This window comes from Salvelinus fontinalis, chromosome 1 (genome assembly GCF_029448725.1).
Source record: "Salvelinus fontinalis isolate EN_2023a chromosome 1, ASM2944872v1, whole genome shotgun sequence".
Classification (NCBI taxonomy): domain Eukaryota; kingdom Metazoa; phylum Chordata; class Actinopteri; order Salmoniformes; family Salmonidae; genus Salvelinus; species Salvelinus fontinalis.
Window position 1 is genome coordinate 32,121,101 of NC_074665.1, and position 24,077 is coordinate 32,145,177.

The 24,077-nt window shown below is 43.5% G+C and overlaps 1 protein-coding gene across 2 annotated transcripts in view; it reads left to right on the forward strand.

Annotated features, from left to right (window-relative positions):
- Positions 1 to 24,077, forward strand: part of LOC129853141 (adhesion G protein-coupled receptor A3-like) — a 295,014-nt gene that overhangs the window by 203,014 nt on the left and 67,923 nt on the right. For both annotated transcript variants that reach the window (XM_055918873.1, XM_055918884.1), the window contains exons 13-14: positions 16,000 to 16,207; positions 16,736 to 16,944. In XM_055918873.1, coding sequence (XP_055774848.1) covers positions 16,000 to 16,207; positions 16,736 to 16,944 — 417 coding nt within the window. The remainder of the gene's footprint in view (positions 1 to 15,999; positions 16,208 to 16,735; positions 16,945 to 24,077) is intronic.

Consider the following 24,077-nt stretch of genomic DNA (forward strand, 5'->3'; position numbering starts at 1 on the left):
TGTCAACATTGAGTTGTTACTGGCTAGCTAGTTGGCTAGCTAACTGTCTATAGCAGACAAGGATGTTCAATGGCTTATTTGTTGTTTACACTGATGACTTCAGACTTATATAAAAAACCTTCCTTGGCAAAATATAGCTAGCTATCTTTCCTCACTTGTTGGTTAGCTAGCTAGCCAACATTAGCTATCATCTGGCTGGTATTCTATCTGTGGTATAATGTTACCAGCTAACGTAAACTCGTACATCACCTTGGTCCATAAGATTGCCCTTATTTTAGCGCCACAAAAACGTAATACTTCAAAATCAACTGTAATGTAAATACCATTGTAAAGCACAATTTCTCCCCTTTCCAACAAAATCAATTACATTACCTAAACACTGCCCGTTTATGCGTAATTCAAGCAGGCAATGAGCTCAGTCGGGTCTTTTTTAAAATGGCGGGTTGGGAAACGAAACTAATGCGTGATAGTGAGATGGACAGATGTCGTGTGGGAAAATTGCTTTTTTCACTCGATCTGTCCAACTTATCACCTTATCGCATCTAAAATGTAAATAAAACACTATAAAGAGTTTATATAATGTGTCATTACATACCTATTTGAAGGTTTGTGTCGAATTTGAATTGGGTTTTTAGGGCAGTGCTAAAGTGATCTTAGAAGTAAACAGCGGCTTTGAGAATGATGATCGCATGCAATGATGACGAAAAAAATGACTACGTATCCCACCTTACCCCCGTCACTGTCCATTTCTTGTTTTTAAACGATGAGAGAAGTGCTACACCTGTTGGAGAGAGATTGTAAGACAGAAATAGTTTCTTTATGCGTGCTGTACGTTACGACATGACACGTCAAGATGTAACGGAGGGTCAGTTTTTTCAACTTTTCTCCAATACTATAGAGCCATTACCTTGTCGATCAACGCTTGAATAGAAACCTAGTTCACACCCCCGATTTTGAAGTCAACACAGTCCCATTAGTTTTCTTTGTAGCCTCTTTTGAATGTCGCGGTTACGCACATTTGTAGGGAATGGGGTGAGTTTACGTTAGTTAGCTAACGTTACAGCTTCTGGCTTGCTAGCGAGCTACCTGACGTTAGCTAATAAAAAGAAAACCACATTCAACTCACTAATAACCAACCCATTTTTAATGTTGGACAATTATCTGTATATATCTATAGTAGCCTAGGTTTGTCCTCAACCATTTCTATCATGCATGGCTCCTACCTGGCTCGCTCAAGCGGCGAGTGTTGAGTTGCTGAGCGACCGAGTTGGTCCCCCTATGTTTGATAGAACTCTGAAAGGTAGCACATTGTTTTTCATAATGGATGGAAATGTGCACATGAGAGCAATAAATTGTATAAAAACTGTTGCACCTACAAACTTAGTCAATTCAAAAATGTTTAAGCTCATGATCACTTTATGGACACTAGTCTCGGTTTAATGTGACGTCTAGAATTTGAGCTAATAACTGTGTTAAAAATCCGGTATGTGGTTCTCGGTAACGGCCAGACGGCTCATGGTGAGAGGTGGGGAGTGTGTTGCGTACATCCAATCAAGTTGATTTGCAAATGTTCATCGACATTGGTGTCATATAGACTTAAATTTGATGGTAGGGAGATTTTAATTTAACATCAAGCTATAATCAATGCCTATATGTGACCGACCGTCTCGATTTGGTCTTCTGTAGCAACATTTTAAATGCTTAAGTGTTTTTTACTTTGGATAAAAGTAGAGACCCAGAGCTAGAAAATGTTATATCATACACTGCAGTTGAAGAACAGTGGGAAAGTAATTCTGCTTTGAAAGTTGATACACTTGTATCCCCACTTTTGAGAAAATGTCCATTGAATATTTTGGAACACCTACTGGAGAGCTGTACTTTGTCTATACCCATTCAGCATCGTTCACACCCTCTTAAGCATTAGCCCCACCTATCCCTTTAAAAATTCACATGAGGCCATTTGCTAAACAAAGTGATTCGTTTAGTAAACAACCAATGATTTCACGACTAAAAGTGGTCAATGTACTAGACTACAATAAGGAAAAACTCCAGTTAAAAGTACACTTTATATAGTCCTTGGCCTATATCTTATTCTGACTTTGGTGCAGGTCATGTTGTTCTTCTCATTACCGTAATGACTTTCTGACAAAATTAGAAACATGTAATATCAGAAAATGTACCAAGACTCTTACCCGTATACATGGATGAACGCTTCACAGCAGACTGGACCATTTAACTATGTTTTGTTTTGTTTGGCCAGCTTTGTGTCAAGTCACTCCGGTTCACACTGACCGTGGCGTGTGCAGAAAGTTGAAAATCACTTTTTTCAACTGATAGCGCCTCGATAGCGCCTGCTAAATTAAGGGCATCAATGTTGTTGATAAAAGTAGAAAAACTTTTGCAGTTCTCGATGGCTAATATTATATATTTCAAAAACGGCGCGGTAGAAAGTAGTATCAACACATACTGAGCAGCTCACGTTATAAACAGAAGCATGCTACATGGCAGACCAATCCAGACTCATCTCCCGGCATGTTCAGTCCATCCATGATCTCAGCCAATCATGGCTATGGGAAGATTCCTGTTTTTTCCGTGGCTTAACCAACTTGGCTCGTAATTTAACAATTTTATTTGTATTTACAGATGGAATACAAGTTTGTTATTAAAAAATGCATTTTGATTTAAAAATATTATGTTTAGGGTCAAATGCCTCTCCTGTGAAGTAGTTTCCTGAAACAAGTCACATATTTCACCTGTATAGTCTGGTGTGACAGGGCTTGTGTGTGTGTGTGTGTGTGTGTGTGTGTGTGTGTGTGTGTGTGTGTGTGTGTGTGTGTGTGTGTGTGTGCGTGCGTGCGTGCGTGCGTGCGTGCGTGCGTGCGTGCGTGCGTGCGTGCGTGCGTGCGTGCGTGCGTGCGTGCGTGCGTGCGTGCGTGCGTGCGTGCGTGCGTGCGTGCGTGCGTGCGTGCGTGCGTGCGTGCGTGCGTGCGTGCGTGCGTGCGTGCGTGCGTGCGTGCGTGCGTGCGTGCGTGCGTGCGTGCGTGCGTGCGTGCGTGCGTGCGTGCGTGCGTGCGTGCGTGCGTGCGTGCGTGCGTGCGTGCGTGCGTGCGTGCGTGCGTGCGTGCGTGCGTGCGTGCGTGCGTGCGTGCGTGCGTGCGTGCGTGCGTGCGTGCGTGCGTGCGTGCGTGCGTGCGTGCGTGCGTGCGTACTTGCATGGCTCTCTATGCTAATGCGTGCCTGTGTGTGTGCTCATTTCTTCTCTCTGATGACTAGCTGACTGCTGCAAGCAAGGGTTCAGCTGGAATCAGTCAGCTTTTCGCATCATCAAACACCGTGATGAAATCGCAGAACCCCCATTATGCCGTTTAGATGTGCGATGGGAGATGATTCATATCGGAGGCTTTGTTCTGGGCCCTCATTATTATTTGTCTTTGCTATGCAGACAGCCGTATCCCTCTACCATTCTGACATCTCATTTATTTACATATGTTTTGGGTGTGTAGGTGCAAAGTGAGGGATTCATGACTTTGGCTGTGTCTTAAATGGTACCCTATTCCCTTTGGGCCAAAAGTAGTGCAATAATGGGGTGCCATTTGGGACGCAGACGTGGTCTCCTGCTTAAAGCTAGAATCCTTAGTTTTTACATCCATTTTTTGACTTAGAAATAAATTATATACTGTCCATTCGGAAAGTATTCCAACCCCTTGACTTTTTCCACATGTTGTTATGTTACAGCCTTATTCTAAAATGTATTTAATAAATGTTTTTCCTCATCAATCTACACACAATACCCCATAATGACAACGCGAAAACAGGTTTATGGACATTCTTGCAAATGTATTAAAAACAGAAATACCTTATTTACATAAGTATTCAGACCCTTTGCTATGAGACTTTGAGCTCAGGTGCATCCTGTTTCCATTGATCATTCTCTAGATGTTTCTACCTGTGGTAAATTCAATTCATTGGACATGATTTGGAAGCACACACCTGTCTATATAAGGTCTCACAGTTGACAGTGCTTGTCAGAGCAAAAACCAAGTCATGATGTCAAAGGAATTGTCCGTAGAGCTCCGAGAGAAGATTAGGGGTACCAAAAGGGTACCAAAAAATATCTGCAGCATTGAGCACAGTGGCCTCCATCATTCTTAAATGGAAGAAGTTTGGAACCACCAGACTCTTCCTAGAGCTGGCCGCCCAGCCAAACTGAGCAATCAGGGGAGAAGGGAGATGTGACCAAGAACCCGATGGTCACTCTGGCAGAGCTCCAGAGTTCCTCTGTGCAGATGGGAGAACCTTCCAGAAGGACAACCATCTCTGCAACACTCCATCAATGCCAATCAGGCCTTAATTGTAGAGTGGCCAGACGGAAGCCACTCCTCAGTAAAAGGCATATGACAGCCTGCTTGGACTTTGCCAAAAGGGACCAATAGACAATAGAAACAAGATCCTCTGGTCTGATGAAACCAAGATTGAACTCTTTGGACTGAATGCCAAGTGTCACGTCTGGAGGAAACCTGGCACCATCCCTACAGTTAGCATGGTGGTGGCAACATCATGCTTAGGGGATGTTTTTCAGCGGCAGGGACTGGGAGACCAGTCAGGATTGAGGCAAAGATGATTGGAGCAAAGACCCTTGATGAAAACCTGCTCCAGAGCGCTCAGGACCTCAGACTAGGGTGAAGGTTCACCTTCCAACAGGACAACGACCCTAAGCACACAGCCAAGACTACGCAGGAGTGGCTTCGGGACAAGTCTCTGAATGTCCTTGAGTGGCCCAGCCAGAGCCCGGAATTGAACCCGATCGATCTCTGGAGAGAACTGAAAATAGATAGATTTTGAGAGGATATGCAGAGAAGAATGGGAGAAACTCCCCAAAAACAGGTGTGCCAAGCTTGTAGCGTCATACCCAAGAAGACACGAGGCTGTAATTGCTGCCAAAGGTGCTTCGACAAAGTACTGAGTAAAGGGTCTGAATATTTATGTAAATGTGATATTTCAGTTGTTTTTTTAAAATAATTTTGCAAAAATACATTTTAGAGTAATAATTTAGAATATGTCAAGGGGTCTGCATACTTTCCAAATGCACAGTATATACCCATTCATTCTTGAAGAATATAACTTGTAAATACCTCATGAGTTTAGTTCTACTGTCGTACCCTACCAGGACCCAAAATATAAGCTTGTTTTACTCCAGTGTTTGTTAACAAAGTTAATGTAAACAAATACTGAACATGGTTAAAACTATCATTTTGATATCATGGATGGTCAGTCCTTTCTTACATAGCTCTCGCTTTGAGTTTAAGAGTGGTTACATTTCTCAAGCCCCCCAGTCATCAACATAAATATTCATGTTTCTACACTTTGATGTAATGGTAGTTTATGAGACCAGTTGCTCCCTTAACTCCCGCTCCGGTGCTCAACACCCTGCAAAGAAATTGAGTCATAGAGCTTCATAACCAGGTTACCATGGATACACTAAAAGCACTGTAGCTATACCTCCTCTTTGCTGCTGCATCATAAATTGGAAAAGGCACTATGGGCCAACATCTCTTAACGGTTATTACTACAAAAGAAGACGGCCAATACATCATGAAAAATATGGATTAAATGGATCAGTAGAGTCGGTGTGTGTCTGTGTGTACGTGTCTGTCTTTCTCCATGCCTGTGCATCGGTGCTTGTGCATGTCCTCTTCTAACCTCTTGAGATTAATTTCATACTTTAAGAGAAGTGGAATCACAATCTATGATGTATGTACTGTGCTGATAATTACAACGCAGTCAATTTCAGGCTGTTGTGAATTCAGTGTATGCAATTGTATGATCAATTTAAACGCTACACTCACTGAAATTATAGCCCTTTCAGTAACTCAAATGACTTCAATCTTAATCAATGGACCAACCACAATTGAGGGGATTGTCATAAAGACCACACACACAAAATGAAATAGTAGCTGAAAGGGTAATTGAATGAGTTGATCTGTAGAGTACACCCTAGGTCACACACTCATTCCACCTCCGAGCCAAATCTCAAATTACAATCTGCACGGCCACAAAGCAGCCACTATTTTTTCCCCTCTCATCAAATGAATATCCAGTTGAATCACATTGTTCGAGTACAATACTCCATCTGGTAGTGATGGGGAGGAACATCAATACAGTGGTGTATCGCAATATTTTTGGGGATGATATTATATTGATTCTCTGACAACGAGTATAAAAAAAGGTAGTTAACGTTAGCTAGTGCTTGTCGGCTGTACCTTCGCCATAACTCTGGTATCTCTTCTTCTATAACTTGATTTCCACAATCGTTCTACATGTTTTCAGCACTTTTGTTAATATGACTTGTCAAAACTTGTTTTCTCATGGCTCTCTCTTGTCCCTCTGCAGCAGACATATGGTGAGAAATATGTTTGGAACATCAAATCGCAATATACTGTATATTTGCAATACATATAGAATCGTGATGCATATAGATTCACAATACATATCGTATCAGGACCTAAGTATCATTATAATATCATATCATGAGGTCCCTGGCAATTCCCAGCCCTACTGTCTGGGAAGATTCATATTTAGTATTAACTCTGACAGATGCTGCTAAAGTTGGTAGTAGTGACATATTTGGAATTCCCCCTGTTCTATTATTTCTGGCAACAGAGACCCTCTTTATGTCTGAAACAATACCATTTCTTATTCGCTGGCAGAAAAATTAGGACCCATAACTGAATCAGGGACCAGTAGCATATCTGCTTTATTGTACTATCTTGTTTTCTGTTTGCCCCACAGCCTCCAGACTAAATTGCTGAAGGTTAAAACCAATCGTAGAGTAATGTAATACAGAGATCGTACTGAAAGGACTGAATGGAAAAAAGGGGGTCCATTTTATCACTTGTCTTTCTCTGGATTGGGCCAAATAGAGACACACCCAACCCTATGTTAGCCTAATCCAAGGCTTTATTTTACCTTTCAAGACAAGTCTAGTGGCAGCACTCCCACTTTACCACATCAGTCACCGGCTTCATTAATAAGTGCATCGATGTCACCACAGTGACCGTACATACATATCCCAACCAGAAGCCATGGATTATGGGCAACATCCGCACTGAGCTAAAGGCTAGAGATGCCATTTTCAAGGAGTGAGACACTAACACGGACGCTTATAAGAAATCCTGCTACGCCCTCCAACGAACCATCAAATAGGCAAATTGTCAATACGGGACAAAGATCGAATCCTACTACACTGGCATTGACACTCGTCAAACTATCACATATTACAAAGGGAAACCCAGCCGTGAGCTGCCCAGTGACTCGAGACTACCAAACGAGCTAAATGCCTTCTATGCTCGCTTCGAGGCAAGCAACATTGAACCATTTGTGTGAGGACCAGCTGTTCCAGACGACTGTGATCACACTCTCCTTAGCCGCAGTGAGTAAGACCTTAAAACAAGTTAACAATTACAAGGCCACAGGATCAGATGGATTACCAGGACACATACTCAGAGCATGCGCTGACCAGCTGGCAAGTGTCTTCACTGACATTTTCAACCTCTCGCTGACCCAGTCTGTAATACCTACATGTTTCAAGCAGACCACATAATCCATGTGCCCAAGAACGCCAAGGTAACCTGTCTAAATGACTATCGCCCCATAGCACTCACATCTGTATCCATGAAATGCTTTGAAAGGCTGTTCACATCAACACCATCATCCCAGACACCCTGGACCCACTGCAATTTGCATTCCGCCCCAAATGATCCACAGGTGACTCAATCTCTATTGCACTCCACACTGACTTTTCCCACATGGACAAAAGGAACACCTACGTGAGACTGCTGTTCATTGACTACAGCTCAGTGTTAAACACCATAGTGTCCACTAAGCTAAGGACCTGGGACTGAACACCTCCCTCTGCAACTGGATCCTGGATTTCCTGAAGAGCCGCCCCCAGGTGGTAAGGGTAGGCAACAACACCTCTGCCATGCTGACCTTCAACACAGGAGCCCCTCAGGGATGTATGCTTAGTCCCATCCTGTACTTCCTGTTGACCCACTACTGAGTGGCCGCGCACAACGCCATCACCATCATTAAGTTTGCAGATGACACAATGGTGGTAGGCCTGATCACAGATGACAATGAGACAACCTATAGGGAGGCGGTTAGAGACATGGCAGTGTGGTTCCAGGACAACAACCTCTCCCTCAACGTCAGCAAGACGAAAAAGCTGATTGTAGGCTACAGGAAACGAAGGTCCGACCACGCTCCCATTCACATTGACGGGGCTGTAGTGGGTCGAGAACTTCAAGTTCCTCTGTGTCCACATCACTATGCATCTATCATGGTCCAAACACACCAACACAGTCGTGAAGTGGCACAACAGTGCCTCTTCCCCCTCAAGAGGCTGAAAAGATTTGGCATGTGCCCTCCGATCCTCAAAACGTTCCACAGCTGCGCCATTGATAGCATCTTGACTGGCTCCATCACCGCTGGTAGGGCAACTGCTCAATTAGTATTTGGTAGCATTGTCTTTAAATTGTTTAACTTGGGTCAAACATTTTGTGCAGCCTTCCACAAGCTTCCCATAATAAGTTGGGTGAATTTTGGCCCATTCCTCCTGACAGAGCTGGTGTAACTGAGTCATGTTTGTAGGCCTCCTTGCTCGCACATGCTTTTTCCGTTCTGCCCACAAAGTTTCTATAGGATTGAGGTCAAGGCTTTGTGATGGCCACTCCAATACCTTGACTTTGTTGTCCTTAAGCCATTTTACCACCACTTTGGAAGTATGCTTGGGGTCATTGTCCTTTTGGAAGACCCATTTGCGACCAAGCTTTAACTTCCTGACTGATGTTTTGAGATGTTGCTTCAATATATCCACATAATTTTCCTCCCTTATGAAGCCATCTATTTTGTGATGTGCACCAGTCCCTCCTGCAGCAAAGCACCCCCACAACATGATGCTACCACCCCCGTGCTTTACGGTTGGGATGGTGTTCTTCGGCTTGCAAGCTTCCCCCTTTTTACTCCAAACATAACAATGGTCATAATGGCCACACAGTTCTATTTTTGTTTCATCAGACCAGAGGACAATTCTCCAAAAAGTACGATCTTTGCCCCCATGTGCAGTTGCAAACCGTAGTCTGGCTTTTATATGGCAGTTTTGGCGCAGTGGCTTCTTCCTTGCTGAGCGGCCTTTCAGGTTATGTTGATATAGGACTCGTTTTACTGTGGATATAGATACTTTTGTACCTGTTTCCTCCAGCATCTTCACAAGGTCCTTTGCTGTTGTTTTGGGATTGATTTGCACTTTTCGCACCAAAGTACGTTCATCTCTAGGAGACAGAACGTGTCTCCTTCCTGAGCGGTATGACGGCTGACATTGCTCCCAAGGACGAACCAGACTTGTGAAGGTCTACAATTTTTTTTCTGAGGTCTTGGCTGATTTCTTTTGATTTTCCCATGATGTCAAGCAAAGAGGCACTGAGTTTGAAGGTAGGCCTTGAAATACATCCACAGGTACACCTCCAATTGACTCAAATGATGCCAATTAGCCTATCAGAAGCTTCTAAAGCCATGACATTTTCAGGGATTTTCCAAGCTGTTTAAAGACACAGTCAAATTAGTCTATGTAAACTTCTGACCCACTGGAATTGTGATACAGTGAATTATAAGTGAAATAATCTGTCTGTAAACAATTGTTGGAAAAATTACTTGTGTCATGCACAAAGTAGATGTCCTAAACAAGAAATTTGTGAGTGTATCTAAGTGTATGTAAACTTCCGACTTCAACTGTACATAGATTGATTCAGAAGATAAGGTAGTTTAAGTTTAATAAGGTAGTTCAGTTTAATAAGGTAGTTGTCATGCTTTGTCATCCTTTGTCATGCTCTCGGGCACACAGTACGCCTTTCACTCCCTTTGTTGTGAAATTAGTACGGAGTGTTTTAATGCACCACAACATTTACAGTACTGATATAGGCTCTTCTCCCTTGTGCCATTAGAGAAGCATCTGTCTCTGTTCTGCTAAGATCCATCTCAGTACTACACCACAGTCTATAAGAGAAATTCTCTCAGGGCAAACAGCCCCGTCACCCCAGCTGTTTTATTTACAATGAAAAATTATCTCAATCCACGCACAGAATATTCAACGTACCTACAGTAAAGACGGCTTCATTTCTAACAGTTTGTCTCTGAATTAATTATTTTTTAAATTATGTTTATTGACTAGGAATGATTATCTCAATCCAGGCACAGTGTATTCCTATTTACTTACTGTTATTCATTTAAAACAGTTTGCCTTTGGATTAATCAAACAATATGATATTTATCCTCATATTTAAATATGTGCTAAGGTCGTTTTATAGTATATTTCTCTCAAAAGTGAGAGAAACATTTTGGAAGACAGTTCAGAATTGCGTAAGACCATGTAAGAAGAGGAATTTGTCTCCAAGATGTAGCAGGCACCGTGTTCTGTCTCCACAGAGCCAGTTGTATTTCCTGCCTCCCTCCAATCTGCTCTCAATCCAAACCTTGTCTGGGTGAAGCAGATGGTTGGCATGGAAACCATGTAGCCTGTTTTAATTTCTCTCACTATGTGAGAAATGCTAACACAACACTGAACACAACTAAAGAGATGTGGGCCATTTAAGCTTCAGACATGGCAATCACCTTGAGAGAATTATTACATTTGGATGTGGAGTCATCGTTTTAAATTTAGGCTACAGCCTAAAAATTGCTAGAAAGCACTTGTAATAAGGAATTCCCATGTTCTCATTATGCTGCATGTAAGAAGATGTAATTATTGTACTTATCAGTAAACATTGTGCATGACATTAGTCTTTCAGAAACACACACGCAAACATATAAACAAGCGAACAAAGACAATGATGCATTTTCTCTGACTCACATTTGGCTCAGACTAAAATGAGGATGAGTCACTGGTAGGTTAGAGTATCTGTTTCCTGGTCACTCATTCTTTGATAGCCAATGAGGTGAGGACATCTCCTCCAAAGCTTGTCACTGAGGAAGATGAATACCAGCTGCCTATGCAATATAAATCTCCGCTCCCGTAGTCAGCAGTCTCATGGTGGCGGTAGGAACCCGGGCTTATGCACAGAGACACCTGGTTATGTCATGTTGCTGAACTACACTGGGATTTGACACTTTAAGATATTTTCTTTGGGCACTTTAGCTTGACATTAATTTGAGTTATATGATTACATGGCAGGAGAGTTCATACGGACAGCTGACTCTGTCCTATTGTTTGTTGGGCCTCTCGGTGTAAACGTCTTCCGTCTGCTGGCTATCAGAAATGGCACATAACACCTGGTGGACCTGAGGGCTGGGCCAGTGTTAAGCGTGGGCACACTGAGCTTCTGATTCACTGTGTGAATAACGCCTGATGGGAAATATCAACAGAGTGCTATATATATATATGGGGAGTTATCGGGAAGGTGATAGAGTCCAGGTGTGCCTGATGAGGCACAAGTGTATGTAATGATCAAATCAAAATCACATTTTATTGGTCACATGCCCCGAATACAACAGGTGTAGACCTTACAGTGAAATGCTTACTTACAAGCCCTTAACCAACAATGCTTTAAGAAGTTTTTAAGAAAAAAAAGTACAAAAATAAAGAAGTTAAAAATAGAAAATATTAAAAGTAACAAATAATTAAACAGCAGCAGTAAAATAACAATAGCAAGGCAGGGGGTACTGGTACAGAGTCTATGTGCAAGGTAACCGGTTAGTCGATGTAATTGAGGTAATATGTACATGTAGGTAGAGTTTAAGTGACTATGCATAGATAATAAACAGAGTAGCAGCAGCGTAAAAGAGGTGTCTGGGTAGCCCTTTTATTAGCTGTTCAGGAGTCTTATGGCTTGGGGGTAGAAGCTGTTAATAAGCCTTTGGACCTAGACTTGGTGCTCCGGTACCGCTTGCCATGCGGTAGCAGAGAGAACAGTCTATGACTAGGGTGGCTTGAGTCTTTGACAGGGCCTTCCTCTGACACCGCCTGGTATATAGGTCCTGGATTGCAGGAAGCTTGGCCCCAGTGATGTACTGGGCCGTACGCAATATCCTCTGTACTGCCTAGCGGTAGGAGGCTGAGCAGTTGCTATACCAGGCAGTGATGCAACCAGTTAGGATGCTCTCGATGGTGCAGCTGTAGAACCTTTTGAGGATCTCAGGACCCATGACAAATCTTTTCAGTCTCCTGAGGGGGAATAGGCTTTGTCGTGCCCTCTTCACGACTGTCTTATTGTGTTTGGACCATGATAGTGTGTTGGTGATGTGGACACCAAGGAACATGAAGCTCTCAACCTGCTCCACTGCAGCCCCGTCGATGAGAATGGGGGCGTGCTCGGTCCTCCTTTTCCTGTAGTCCACAATCATCTCCTTTGTCTTGATCACGTTGAAGGAGAGGTTGTTGTCCTGGCACCACACGGCCAGGTCTCTGACCTCCTCCCTATAGGCTGTTTCATCGTTGTTGGTGATCAGGCCTACCACTGTTGTGTCATTGGCAAGCTTGATGATGGTGTTGGAGTCGTGCTTGGCCATGCAGTCATGAGTGAACAGGGATTACAGGAGAGAACTGAGCACGCACCCCTGAGGGGCCCCCGAGTATCAGCATGGCAGATGTTTTGTTAGCTACCCTTACCACCTGGGGGCGGCTCGTCAGGAAATCCAGGATCCAGTTGCAGAGGGAGGTGTTTAGTCACATGGTCCTTAGCTTAGTGATGAGTTTTGAGGGCACTATGTTATTGAATGCTGAGCTGTAGTCAATGAATAGCATTCTCACATAGGTGTTCCTTTTGTCCAGGTGGGAAAGGGCCGTGTTGAGTGCATTGAAGATTACATCATCTGTGGATCTGTTGGGGAGGTATGCAAATTGGAGTGGGTCTAGGGTTTCTGGGATAATGGTGTTGATGTGAGCCATGACCAGCCTTTCAAAGCACTACACCTTTGAAGTGCTAGTCAATGCAGAAACAATGATGGGTAGCCAGGGCCGGTGCTTAGTAAACCGGCGACGCCGGAGAAGAGGAGCAGGAGTAGACTTGACAGTCCATTAATTATAATCCACATAATAATTCACATTTCCTGTTGCTGCAGGATTATTTTCCTGTGGTAGCAAACTGTCTCAAATTAAAATCCTACATCTGTAAGACTAAAGCATGTGTAACAGTATAACTTTAAACCGTCCCCTCGCCCCGACACGGGCGCGAACCAGGGACCCTCTGCACACATCAACGACGGTCGCCCACGAAGCATCGTTACCCATCGCTCCACAAAGGCCACGGCCCTTGCAAAGCAAGGGGCAACACTACTTAAGTCTCAGAGCAAGTGACGTAACTGATTGAAATGTTACTAGCGCGTACCCGCTAACTAGCTAGCCATTTCACATCCGTTACACTCACCCCCCTTTCAACCTCCTCCTTTTTCCGCAGCAACCAGTGATCCGGGTCAACAGCATCAATTTAACAGTATAACTTTAAACCGTCCCCTCGCCCCGACACGGGCGCGAACCAGGGACCCTCTGCACACATCAACGACGGTCGCCCACGAAGCATCGTTACCCATCGCTCCACAAAGGCCACGGCCCTTGCAAAGCAAGGGGCAACACTACTTAAGTCTCAGAGCAAGTGACGTAACTGATTGAAATGTTACTAGCGCGTACCCGCTAACTAGCTAGCCATTTCACATCCGTTACACTCACCCCCCTTTCAACCTCCTCCTTTTTCCGCAGCAACCAGTGATCCGGGTCAACAGCATCAATTTAACAGTATAACTTTAAACCGTCCCCTCGCCCCGACACGGGCGCAAACCAGGGACCCTCTGCACACATCAACGACGGTCGCCCACGAAGCATCGTTACCCATCGCTCCACAAAGGCCACGGCCCTTGCAAAGCAAGGGGCAACACTACTTAAGTCTCAGAGCAAGTGACGTAACTGATTGAAATGTATAACTAGCTAGCCATTTCACATCCGTTACACATGCAATGTTTCAGAAAGGGGAAGGGCCCAGGCAAGATCACACGGTGGCGCCGCTCCTAGTTAAATCAACTTAGAAGTGTGAAGTCCCCAGCGAGTTCCTCATGCGAATGTAGCCTTACTGCCTTCTTAGGTTATTCCGGACGGACTTAGAGCGTTTGTTAAAGCAAGGCGTTGTGCATGCCACAGACAGCACACCCTCTGGGCTATAAAATCCCTTCGAAAAGGCTGATAAAGAGGATGAAAAGCTGCAGAGAGAGGATGGGCTTGTGAGATAAGATGTTCATGCAGTGTTGTGACATTTAAAAGGATCTGTGTTGTGAGGTGAGGTCACCTGGTATTCCTCACTGTTTGAGATCTGGGCCCATCACAAAACGTATTGGTGTATGACTGCTGATCTAGGATCAGGTTAGTATTTTAGATCATAATGGAGAAGATTATATATGAACAGGGAGGTCCTGATCCTAGATCAGCACTCCTACTCTGAGACACTTTGTGAATAGGAGCCCAAATCCTTGAGCCACTCCTTCAAGGATTCCACTGTATCCATCACTTGTCCCTGATGACGTCACCAATCAAATCCACTTTGACACGGTCTGGGATGCCTGTATCCCAGTACTTTTGAGAAATATACTGCTTGCTTAAGGTTTCTGGAGGAAAACCATGTAACGTAAATTTCAAGGCAGAGATTCATCTCTCTCTGCAGGATGAAAATCAATAACCTTTCAAGTGCGAGTCAATGCAGAAACAAATAGCTAACAAACCCGGGTCGTAAATTAGCACGGGCTCCTTGCACACGTTGGTTGTAAAGAGAAGAGATGGTGCTTAAGTATTCTGTTGGCTCATGTCACTTTACAGGATTGGCCTGCTCCAGGGTAATGTAATGGTCAGAGAGCTGAAGAACTTTGAATCACGTTACCTGAGGAGAGCCATTCATTGCCAGAGAATTGGATGATAGACCTACGTAGATAATTTCCATTACTTAAAGTATCTGTGAATCTGGGAGGCAAATGGCAATAACAATGGGAATTGGATGGGAATAGTTCTCTCTCCATGTTTCAGCATCACGGACAGTTTGTCCTTCCCTTGCCTCACCAACTCTTCCCCTTTCCCTTTGGACTAGCTGATGCCAGGCTCTTTTTACGTCACATACATCCATAACAGACCTCATGCACCTATGGAAATTTCAATGCTTTGAACTATGTTGTAGAATCATGGTTTCACCCAACAGTGTTTTCTGTTGGTTATTCTCCATGAATGCTCTCAATGACGAATGAGTAGGGCGTCCAAATAAATGGATGGATAAAAATATATATATTGTCGCACTGGAGTGGAAACACATGCCCAGTGCAAAAATATGCAATTATGTTGTCATAATAATGTATAATATTTTATTAAACATTTATCAGGAAAATATTAATCAGAGCACATTCACTTATGGGTAGGCTACGTTCTCCAATGCCCCTGTGCTGATGACTAGCACTTTGGGACCTTTTTATTTGATTAGACTTGAACTCAGATATGAGGAGTGCTTGCTCTGGTTCTGGTCCACTTAAGTGCACTCAATCCATTCTGGAACCCCACCCACGTACAATGTAATGGCACTATACTTTTTTTAAAGAAACTGTCTATACTTCCCAGAGCTCACAAAATGTTATTTTCGGGAGTTCCGTGGCGTTTATAGGCTGTGAGGGGAAGATAAAGTGAGGCCGGTTGTCTCTTTAAATCAACGCTGCAGTGTTGATGTGCCCTCGAGCTGAGATGTTAAGAACCATTTCCACCTCTGCGGCAGGAAACCTTACCAAATAGGCGCACGAGATCTCTTCAGACGACGTAGCCTACCGAGTGAAACCCATTCCCATGGTTACTTGTGCTCTTTGGTCGCTACCAATCTTGGAGAGAGAGGCAATGTGTCAATCTTACAAGCTACTGGAGTGATAATTTTCAGTCTCTCTCTAGCGAATGGCATTATTCAATTTGTATTTTGTCCTTTTTTATTCCATCCGCAGAACTCCGTGGCAGTCGCCGCAATCCATTTACCGCTGGCTGGTACGCCTAACCCCTCTGCGTTGCAATCTGTTGATAACTCGACTTGCAAGCTGCAGTTTATTGTCTTTCGAAATGGGAAACTCTTTCCTTGCACAGGGAATTCGTCAAACCTTGCAGATGATGGAAAACGTAGGAGCGTTTCGACACCAGTTGCTTTCACCAAATTAGGTAAGAGGAAATGCATGCATTTTATCATCATGGCTCTGATGTCAACGTTGTCTAAAAGTATGATCGGCTATCGACAAACACAGGGACACGCACATGCATGCAAAAATGAAAAAGTGCGCAGCCTGTAGAGATTTGATCCATATTACATATTTTTGTTAAAAACACAACTATGTCTAAATATTTTTTATCCTAAACACATAGCCTAATTCACACCACATTTGACAAATCTTCATATGCGTGCTATTTCTTTTTTATTGTATAATATTTTTGTCGTTACCATCCTCCTGATGATATCTGTGGCAGGTGTTTTAATAGCTTTTAAATCTTAAACACAAACATGTCAATGAAAGATAGATATACATTATGAAAATAGGCAGAATTAATAATAATTTATGGTTGTCGGACAGTAAAGTGTGTGTGTGGTGTGTGTGTGTGTGTGTGTGTGTGTGTGGTGTGTGCTCGTTTCTTGGATGTTGCACTTAGACTTTCCACTTGGTTTCCCTAATTTAATGTGTTGCTTTCTTGCAGATGGGTGCAGCATCGGGAGCGCCGTGCACTCGGTTACCATTGCTCTCAGGCACTTCGCGCTGGGTGTAGACCCAACTGCAGCCTATTGGGATTTTGACCTGCTAGATGGGCACGGTGGCTGGCGGGCAGAGGGGTGCCACATAACAGGCTCCACGGGCAACACGACCACCATTCATTGCACTCATCACAATAACTTTGCGGTGCTAATGGTGAGTACAGAAGTGACCTTATTCCAATCCTCTCACAGGACACCCTTTCCCTGGCTATCTCGCGGCTTGTTGCTTATAATGAATCCAATACATCATTTTGCACAAAGGAGTAGTCACGTGCCTTGCCAACCACTTCGTGATATAAGGGACCTTTCAAAATCTTGCTTTATTGTTGTAGCCTATTCCCACAGAGGAAAATGTAATGGGGAGATGCGCAATGGAACCATGGCTGAGGATTGTATTACTCGTTTTTTCTACATTTTGGAAATACGAAGTTGGTTTTCTTGTGTGCCACCTCTGCTAAAGGGAGTACGGCAGCTCAAATCGAAACGATGCTCAATAGAACGAGCGCCTTGTCAGTATTCGCCTGCTAGTCAAGCGCAAGTGGTGTAGTAATTGGTTGCAACCTTCTTCCACCGAAATGTTCGATTGTAAAGAAAGCTATCATTAAATCTATCTCGGGCAAGTTGGTCGCGGTGTCGGCGCGGTGTGTATTTACGAATACCTTCTCCTGTCGACGTCCCCTATTAAAATTGATTTCATGAGGATAATACCGACAGCGCAATGGCATCGCATCGCTCAGTCATTCCGTAGTGCCTCTTTGCCTAGTCCGCGTTTGGAAGGACAGAGATCCTCCGGATGTTTACCGAAGACTGGGATTCGCTAGATTGGGAGGTTAGTCCTTGTAGTGCATGAAAGTGGTGTTCTGTGGAATGTTGGTGTCTTCCCGAGTTGCTTTTATTGTAATATTTTAATTTCGTTCTTATTCCAGTGGGTAGACATATGCCGGTTACAAAGCAGACGGGAGAAAAAAGCGGCATAATGAGAGCAAGGGATGGTGTGCATGGAATATCAAGCTGTTGTCAGATTGAGCGCAGATGTCAGATTGTCATTGCGTGGGGCTGTGGCAATGTAAACTATGTATTTAATATACAACCTGGGCTAGGGTAGACGCTTTTCACTTCGCTTGATGGCAAGCGGTTATTGGTATGGTGGCAGTCAGCGCACAAGCAAGGTGAGATCGCAAGGCAATTTAGTGAATAGACCTGACAACAGATTCATGATTTGAACTTCTGGGCACGTCAATTGGAAGTGCTAGTTGCGGTGGGCGGGTAGCTGTTGCAGTCTGGTCTCTCCAATGAAAGCAGATTATACTGTATTATTCCTGTGTTTGCGTGGAGACCGCGCGCGCTTTACTAATGCAGTCACCACACCCGCAGTAGTATCTGCAGTGCCCGAGAAAAGGACCCTTATTTACGGACTCGTGACATCACAATTTTTTTCTGCACTATCTCTGTTGCGGTATGATTTCTCCCTCCTGTCTGACTCTGTATTACTGAACTTGTTGCGTGATCTCCTCATGGTAAACTGGAACTGTTCTGGTAATGTGTTGTCTACCACCAGATGTTATCTTGTAATGTGTTATAAACTGATGTTAGTGACTCCAGCATGGTCATTGAAGCAAGTTTGGATCCCCCCAAAAAACTTGAACACAGCGGCCTTGATGTACAGAATGACAACAACTGTGTTAAGGCTATATCTAGTGATCTCAACAAGTTGCAAACTCTACCCAAACTTTTAGTGTGATCATTGAATATACAAGTAATGGTGAATAGATGTAATGTTACAATTAGAAAAAAAACAAGCATTTACTTCAGAAATGGTCATAGTGTATGTAGCTGTGGTATGATCATCTCAGATATCCTACATGGGCAGTTCTGCAGCACAGTGTAATCAGATGATACAGTATTCACCTCTGAGGTGAACCACTGCCTGGACTGCAATAAAGTAGAGCCAACATGGCACCGTCTGCCCTCGAATGAGCCACAGTCAAATCTCTGCCAGGTACAAGACAAGAAACCATTAGAGGATAAATCTACAACTTTGAACAGAATGACACAGGGGCAAACAATCAAAGACAGTTTTGAGAGATGGCAAAGCGAGAACCATCATCTCGTCTGAAAGGCACACTAGCAATCTCCGGCTCTAATAATGTAGGCCGTTCTCATTCAGCACTTTGGGGCTTGTGTGGAGATGATTAGTCCACTAAAAGTGTGACGGTCCAATACAATTTTCCCTGGGGATTGGTATCCAGTTATGGTTTGTTATATTGAAAGCAATTTAATGAGATTCTTTTGACTTGGTTTAGGAGAATGTAATGCTAGAGAGTCTCTCTCGTAGACCTGTGACCAGAATGCTAAATGAAAGGAAGAAGGAGAATTTCATTGAAAGAGCTCTTGTTTCTGTTTGGATTAGCCCCTAGATACAAATATAAATATAGATATGAATAACATTAGATATTTTGGAACTTTTGGTTCATGGAATAGACAGCAGGTAGATTACTAATAGCACCAGTTTCCTTATAGTATGTGAAAACCAAATGATATTATAAGATAGTAATTGGTATTGGGCTCATTAAAGAAGAGATGGTGAGCTCCCTTGCTGTGTTGATTGTTGAGTCATATGTTGACAAATCGGAGGGATAGGAGACTCATAGCATGATACCTTTCAGGTTTCAGAACCATGGACAGTTCCTTCTGGAGCTGCCTGCTGAATCTCATGTTATTGAAGACACCGATATGTTTGTATTTTAGTAAATCTGAGAGATAGGAGACACATAGCATGCTGAGCTCCCAGGTTCAGCACCACTAATAGTTCCACCACCCCCAGCCTAGCCACCTTATGAGCACCAAATTCTATTTAAAATATGATTTTTTGTACCTAAATGAAATTGAAGATAGGATTAATGTTGTAGCATGCTGGACCCCATGTTTCAGCACCATGGACAGTTCCAGTTATCCCCTTGCCTTGCTAAATCTACTTCTCTACATAACAATATACTGCACAATATGTTTGTTTGTGTTAGTAACTGAAAGACATGCTGTAGGTTGACTCTCCAGGTTTCAGAACCATGGACAGATCCAGTCTCCCCTGCACACAGTATCCTTTGGGAATGCCAAATTATATTATAAAAGATGTTTGCAGTTGAGTTACTCAGATGGAAGATACATGCTGTGGCATGCATGCTCTCGGTTTCAACACCATGGACAGCTCCAGCTCCAGTCCTTCCCTTGCCTTCTTTGTGTGTACTATAGCCCACTAGGCCTGTGTCTGTAGGGAGGGCAAGGCTGACTCATTCATTTACAGCATTGCAGTCTGATCATTCATCTTCATCAGTGACAGTATTTTTTTCCCCCTTTTAACCTGTGTGTGTGTGTCTATCACTGTCAACCATGATGGCATTTTTAGATGGGGCTAAACATAAGGTATAGTCTGGGAGGCAAAGTCCTCTCCATGTTATTGCTCTAGTGCTCTCACCTGTTTAATATGCAAGGACAGACCTTTACAGAGAGCAGAATGCAGGGAAAAGCTGGCTTTGTCAGTATCCAACCATGACAAAGGCTCCAAAGTCGTAAGCCAATAGAAGAGGATCTATTGAGAGATGCATTTCTATAGCCTGTAGGGGAGACTGACTGTGTGATGCTGAGTGGACATGCATAGCATGCTAATAGATTCCCATAGACTTCCAGTCATTGCGCTAATGCTAGTTAGCTCAGTGGGGTTGGAAAATAGTGCCCCTTTTGTTCAGTGCCGGTATTACCGAATATCTTGCGTTGGCACAAGGTCGATATGAAGGTATGACAATCTAGATTCCGCCCAATGCCTAGAGCCGTGGCATTTTAAGTCCTAGAATACACCTTTGTACCACGTAGTGCACAAAACCTATCTAATAACAAAAACATGGAAATTAATAAACTATGCATTCTGTGGATAAAGGAAATACTTTTTGTGAGGATAGTAATCTGTATTGAGAGTATACCAATGGCAAGCAGGAGAGACCGTGTACATGTGCTCTCTTTGTCTCATCCTTCTTATCTGTTGGCATCATTGTGGTGGAATTATGCATGCTGTTTTGACTCTCCCAACCTCAACACGCATGCGCGCACACACAAACACACACACACATACACACACAAATAAACCCACACACCTACACACACAATCCCCCCCCCCCACAAACACAACCCCACCATGTTTGTGTTGGTGTCAGACTGTGTGATAACGATGAGGGTTAGGGCACCGCTAACGATTTGTGAGCCACTTACCCATGCTTAACTCTGACCCCTGGCTCGCCCACTCTTGTTTTAAAGATGGATGCATATGGAGAGGAGCACAAATCCATTCCCATGTATGCGTAGGAGATCAGCATCACTACGCCTTCTGGTTTCTGACTGAGAGACTCATTCAGTCTGCTGTGCCGGAACATAGAATCAATTCTCCTTTTGTACTGTCTGAGAGGAGCTTTCCAAAGAGTTTTGAAGCTGCTCGAGGACACCTGGGGATAAATGATCCTTTTGATTAGAAGGTGACTTAGTTTCTTACTCAGTTGAACAATATTATAACATTTAGACAATTATGAAAATCAAATGAATAGCCAGTTGAATTTTATTGTATTCCACATATTCAGATGCCATTCTGTTGGTATGATAGGAAGTAGGTTTCTTCATACGAAGTTGTTGGGTGGATGAATAATCAGGCTGTGTGTGTTGTCTGTGGTTGTATGACAGTACCACTGAAGTGTCGAGGTGTGGGTTGAAATAAGTGTTCGGCCTTGGGCCGTTACTCTTCTCTATTTTTACAAATGATTTGCCACTGGCCTTACACAACGCCAGAATGACTATGTACGCTGAGATTCCACACTCTTCACGTCATCACCCAAAGCCAGTGACCTCACTGAGTCAGTACCTGAATGGATGATTAATAATAAACTGGTCTTAAATACATCTAAAACTAAAAGCAAGACCCTTAGCTGGAGTTGTGTATAAGGGGTGTGACCATTGATCAAGTTGAGGAAGCTAAACTCCTAGGTATAACATTGGATGGTCAATTATCATGGTCAAGTCATATTGACAAAGTTGTAGTGTTGATGGGAAGGGGTATGTCTGTTATAAAAAGATCTGTGTTTATGGCACAAAAATCAACTGTACTAGTTGAGGCTCTGGTCTTGTCCCATCTTGATTACTGTCTGGTAATATGGTCAAGTGCAGCAAAGAAAGACCTAACAAAGCTGCAGCTGGTTCAGAACAGAGCAGCACGTCCTTAACTGCACATACAGAACTAACATCAACAACATGCATACTAGTCTTTCCTGGTTGAGGATCGACGAGAGATTAACTGCTTCTCGTCTAGTTTTTATGAGAAGTATTACTATAATGAAAATTCCAGATTGTCTGTATAATCAATTAACATTCATCTCAGACACCCATATATACCCCACAAGACATGCCACCAGGGGTCTGTTCACAGTCCCCAATTTCAAAACGAATTTGCGGGCATCGCACAGTATTATACAGAGCCATGATCTCATGGAACTCCCTTCCATCTCCAATTACTCAAGCAAACAGCTTTAAAAAAAGATGGCGGGGACCGTGAGGGGACACACACAAACGCACCCACAGACACACTCTAACACACACAATCTTTTTGTTGTCGTTGTATTGTTTGTATATTGTTGTATTTTGTGTGACAGTCCTTGTCTATCAGTGTTTTTTTGTGGACCCCAGGAAGAATAGCTGCTGCTTTGACAAAAGCTAATGGGGAGCTGAATAAACCAAACACCAGGGCCAGGAGTTATTCCTGACCATGCCACCTGATCAAGAACATTAGTTTATCCTGGTCAGGTCACAAGGTCAGGAACAACTCCTGGCCACATAGGGATCCTGATTAAACAACGAGGTCTCTTTTCTGATCTGGGTACTGTTTTAATAGTCACCATCCATAACAAATTACAGCTTGCTAACAATTTGGCATGTGATGCAGATTGTTTTCACCCTGAATAATGAGTTCTGCACGGCCTGCCATTAATTTGAACCATCAACAGTTTTGCTGGGGCTTTGCTGTAGTCAGCCAATAGTCTGTGTTGGGGCTTCTTTTTCCCTGACACAACATATTGGGTGGAATTGGCCTCCCTCCCATATTTTATCCTCCCCTTCTTTTGGTAACAAATGGCATTACTTTCACCTATTGCTATTCAAATGACTGTTGCTACCCGTCCTCAGCTAAGTACAGTATATGAAGGATTATAATGGTGCTGCTTCTAGCAAGAAGGAGGTGTCGAGTTAATATGTCTGTGTTCACAATCATAGTCGGAACGCTCCAAAGAAAGTTTATGGCCTATTCAATAGTTTCACAGTTTTGATAATGTTTATAGAAAGTAACTGATTAATTGGTAACTATTAGCAGTGACAGGCTTTTATGGACAGCATCTCTGCGTTCACTTCAATTGGAAAAGTGTCCATGCTGATGAACGCTGTTTATAAAAGATAATGGTATTGAATTACATTTTAATTCTGATGTGATGTGTTTAACAGTGCTACAAAAATAGCGGAAGCATTTAGAATATCTTTCGCATATGGAACAACACACACACACACACACACACCCACACACACACACACACACACACACACACACACACACACACACACACACACACACACACACACACACACACACACACACACACACACACACGTCATCATGATGATTAAAGTGAACTGTAACCTGCTGATCTGCAGGTTACTCTACCCATCAGCAGCCCTCCTTGCAATGGCCACTTGACCTCTCTTCCACTCCAGGAACTGCCCCGGTCTAAATGAGGACAGGAGATTGGAGGAGGTCTTGGACATTGCTCTTCTCGTTACTGTGTATCGCTTTAACCGAAACGGACACCACCTTATTTGCACATGCTGGCTGGTCTAGACAAACACATTTCGAGCTTATTTTTCATCGATTAGGGCCATGTACAGTGTGATCCAGCTCAGCGCTCGGTGGCTGGCTGGCTGCAGGTCTGCCTGTCTCATCAGCCAAGACAGTTTACCAGAATGCCCCCCTCCTGATGCGTGCTGGTTGTAGCTGCTGCCAGGCCTGAGCACTGAGCAGGGAATATCACCACAGACAGTATCACAGCAAGGCTGGGGCTGAACGGACATGATGGCTACTATACTGAGTGGGGGTATTTGAGCTCCTGTAACTGATATGGAATACCGAACACCTAAGAATTCTACAGCACAACCCCCACTCCAGTGCACATGAATCAGATTGAACCAGGAATCAAAATGTACAGAGCAGTG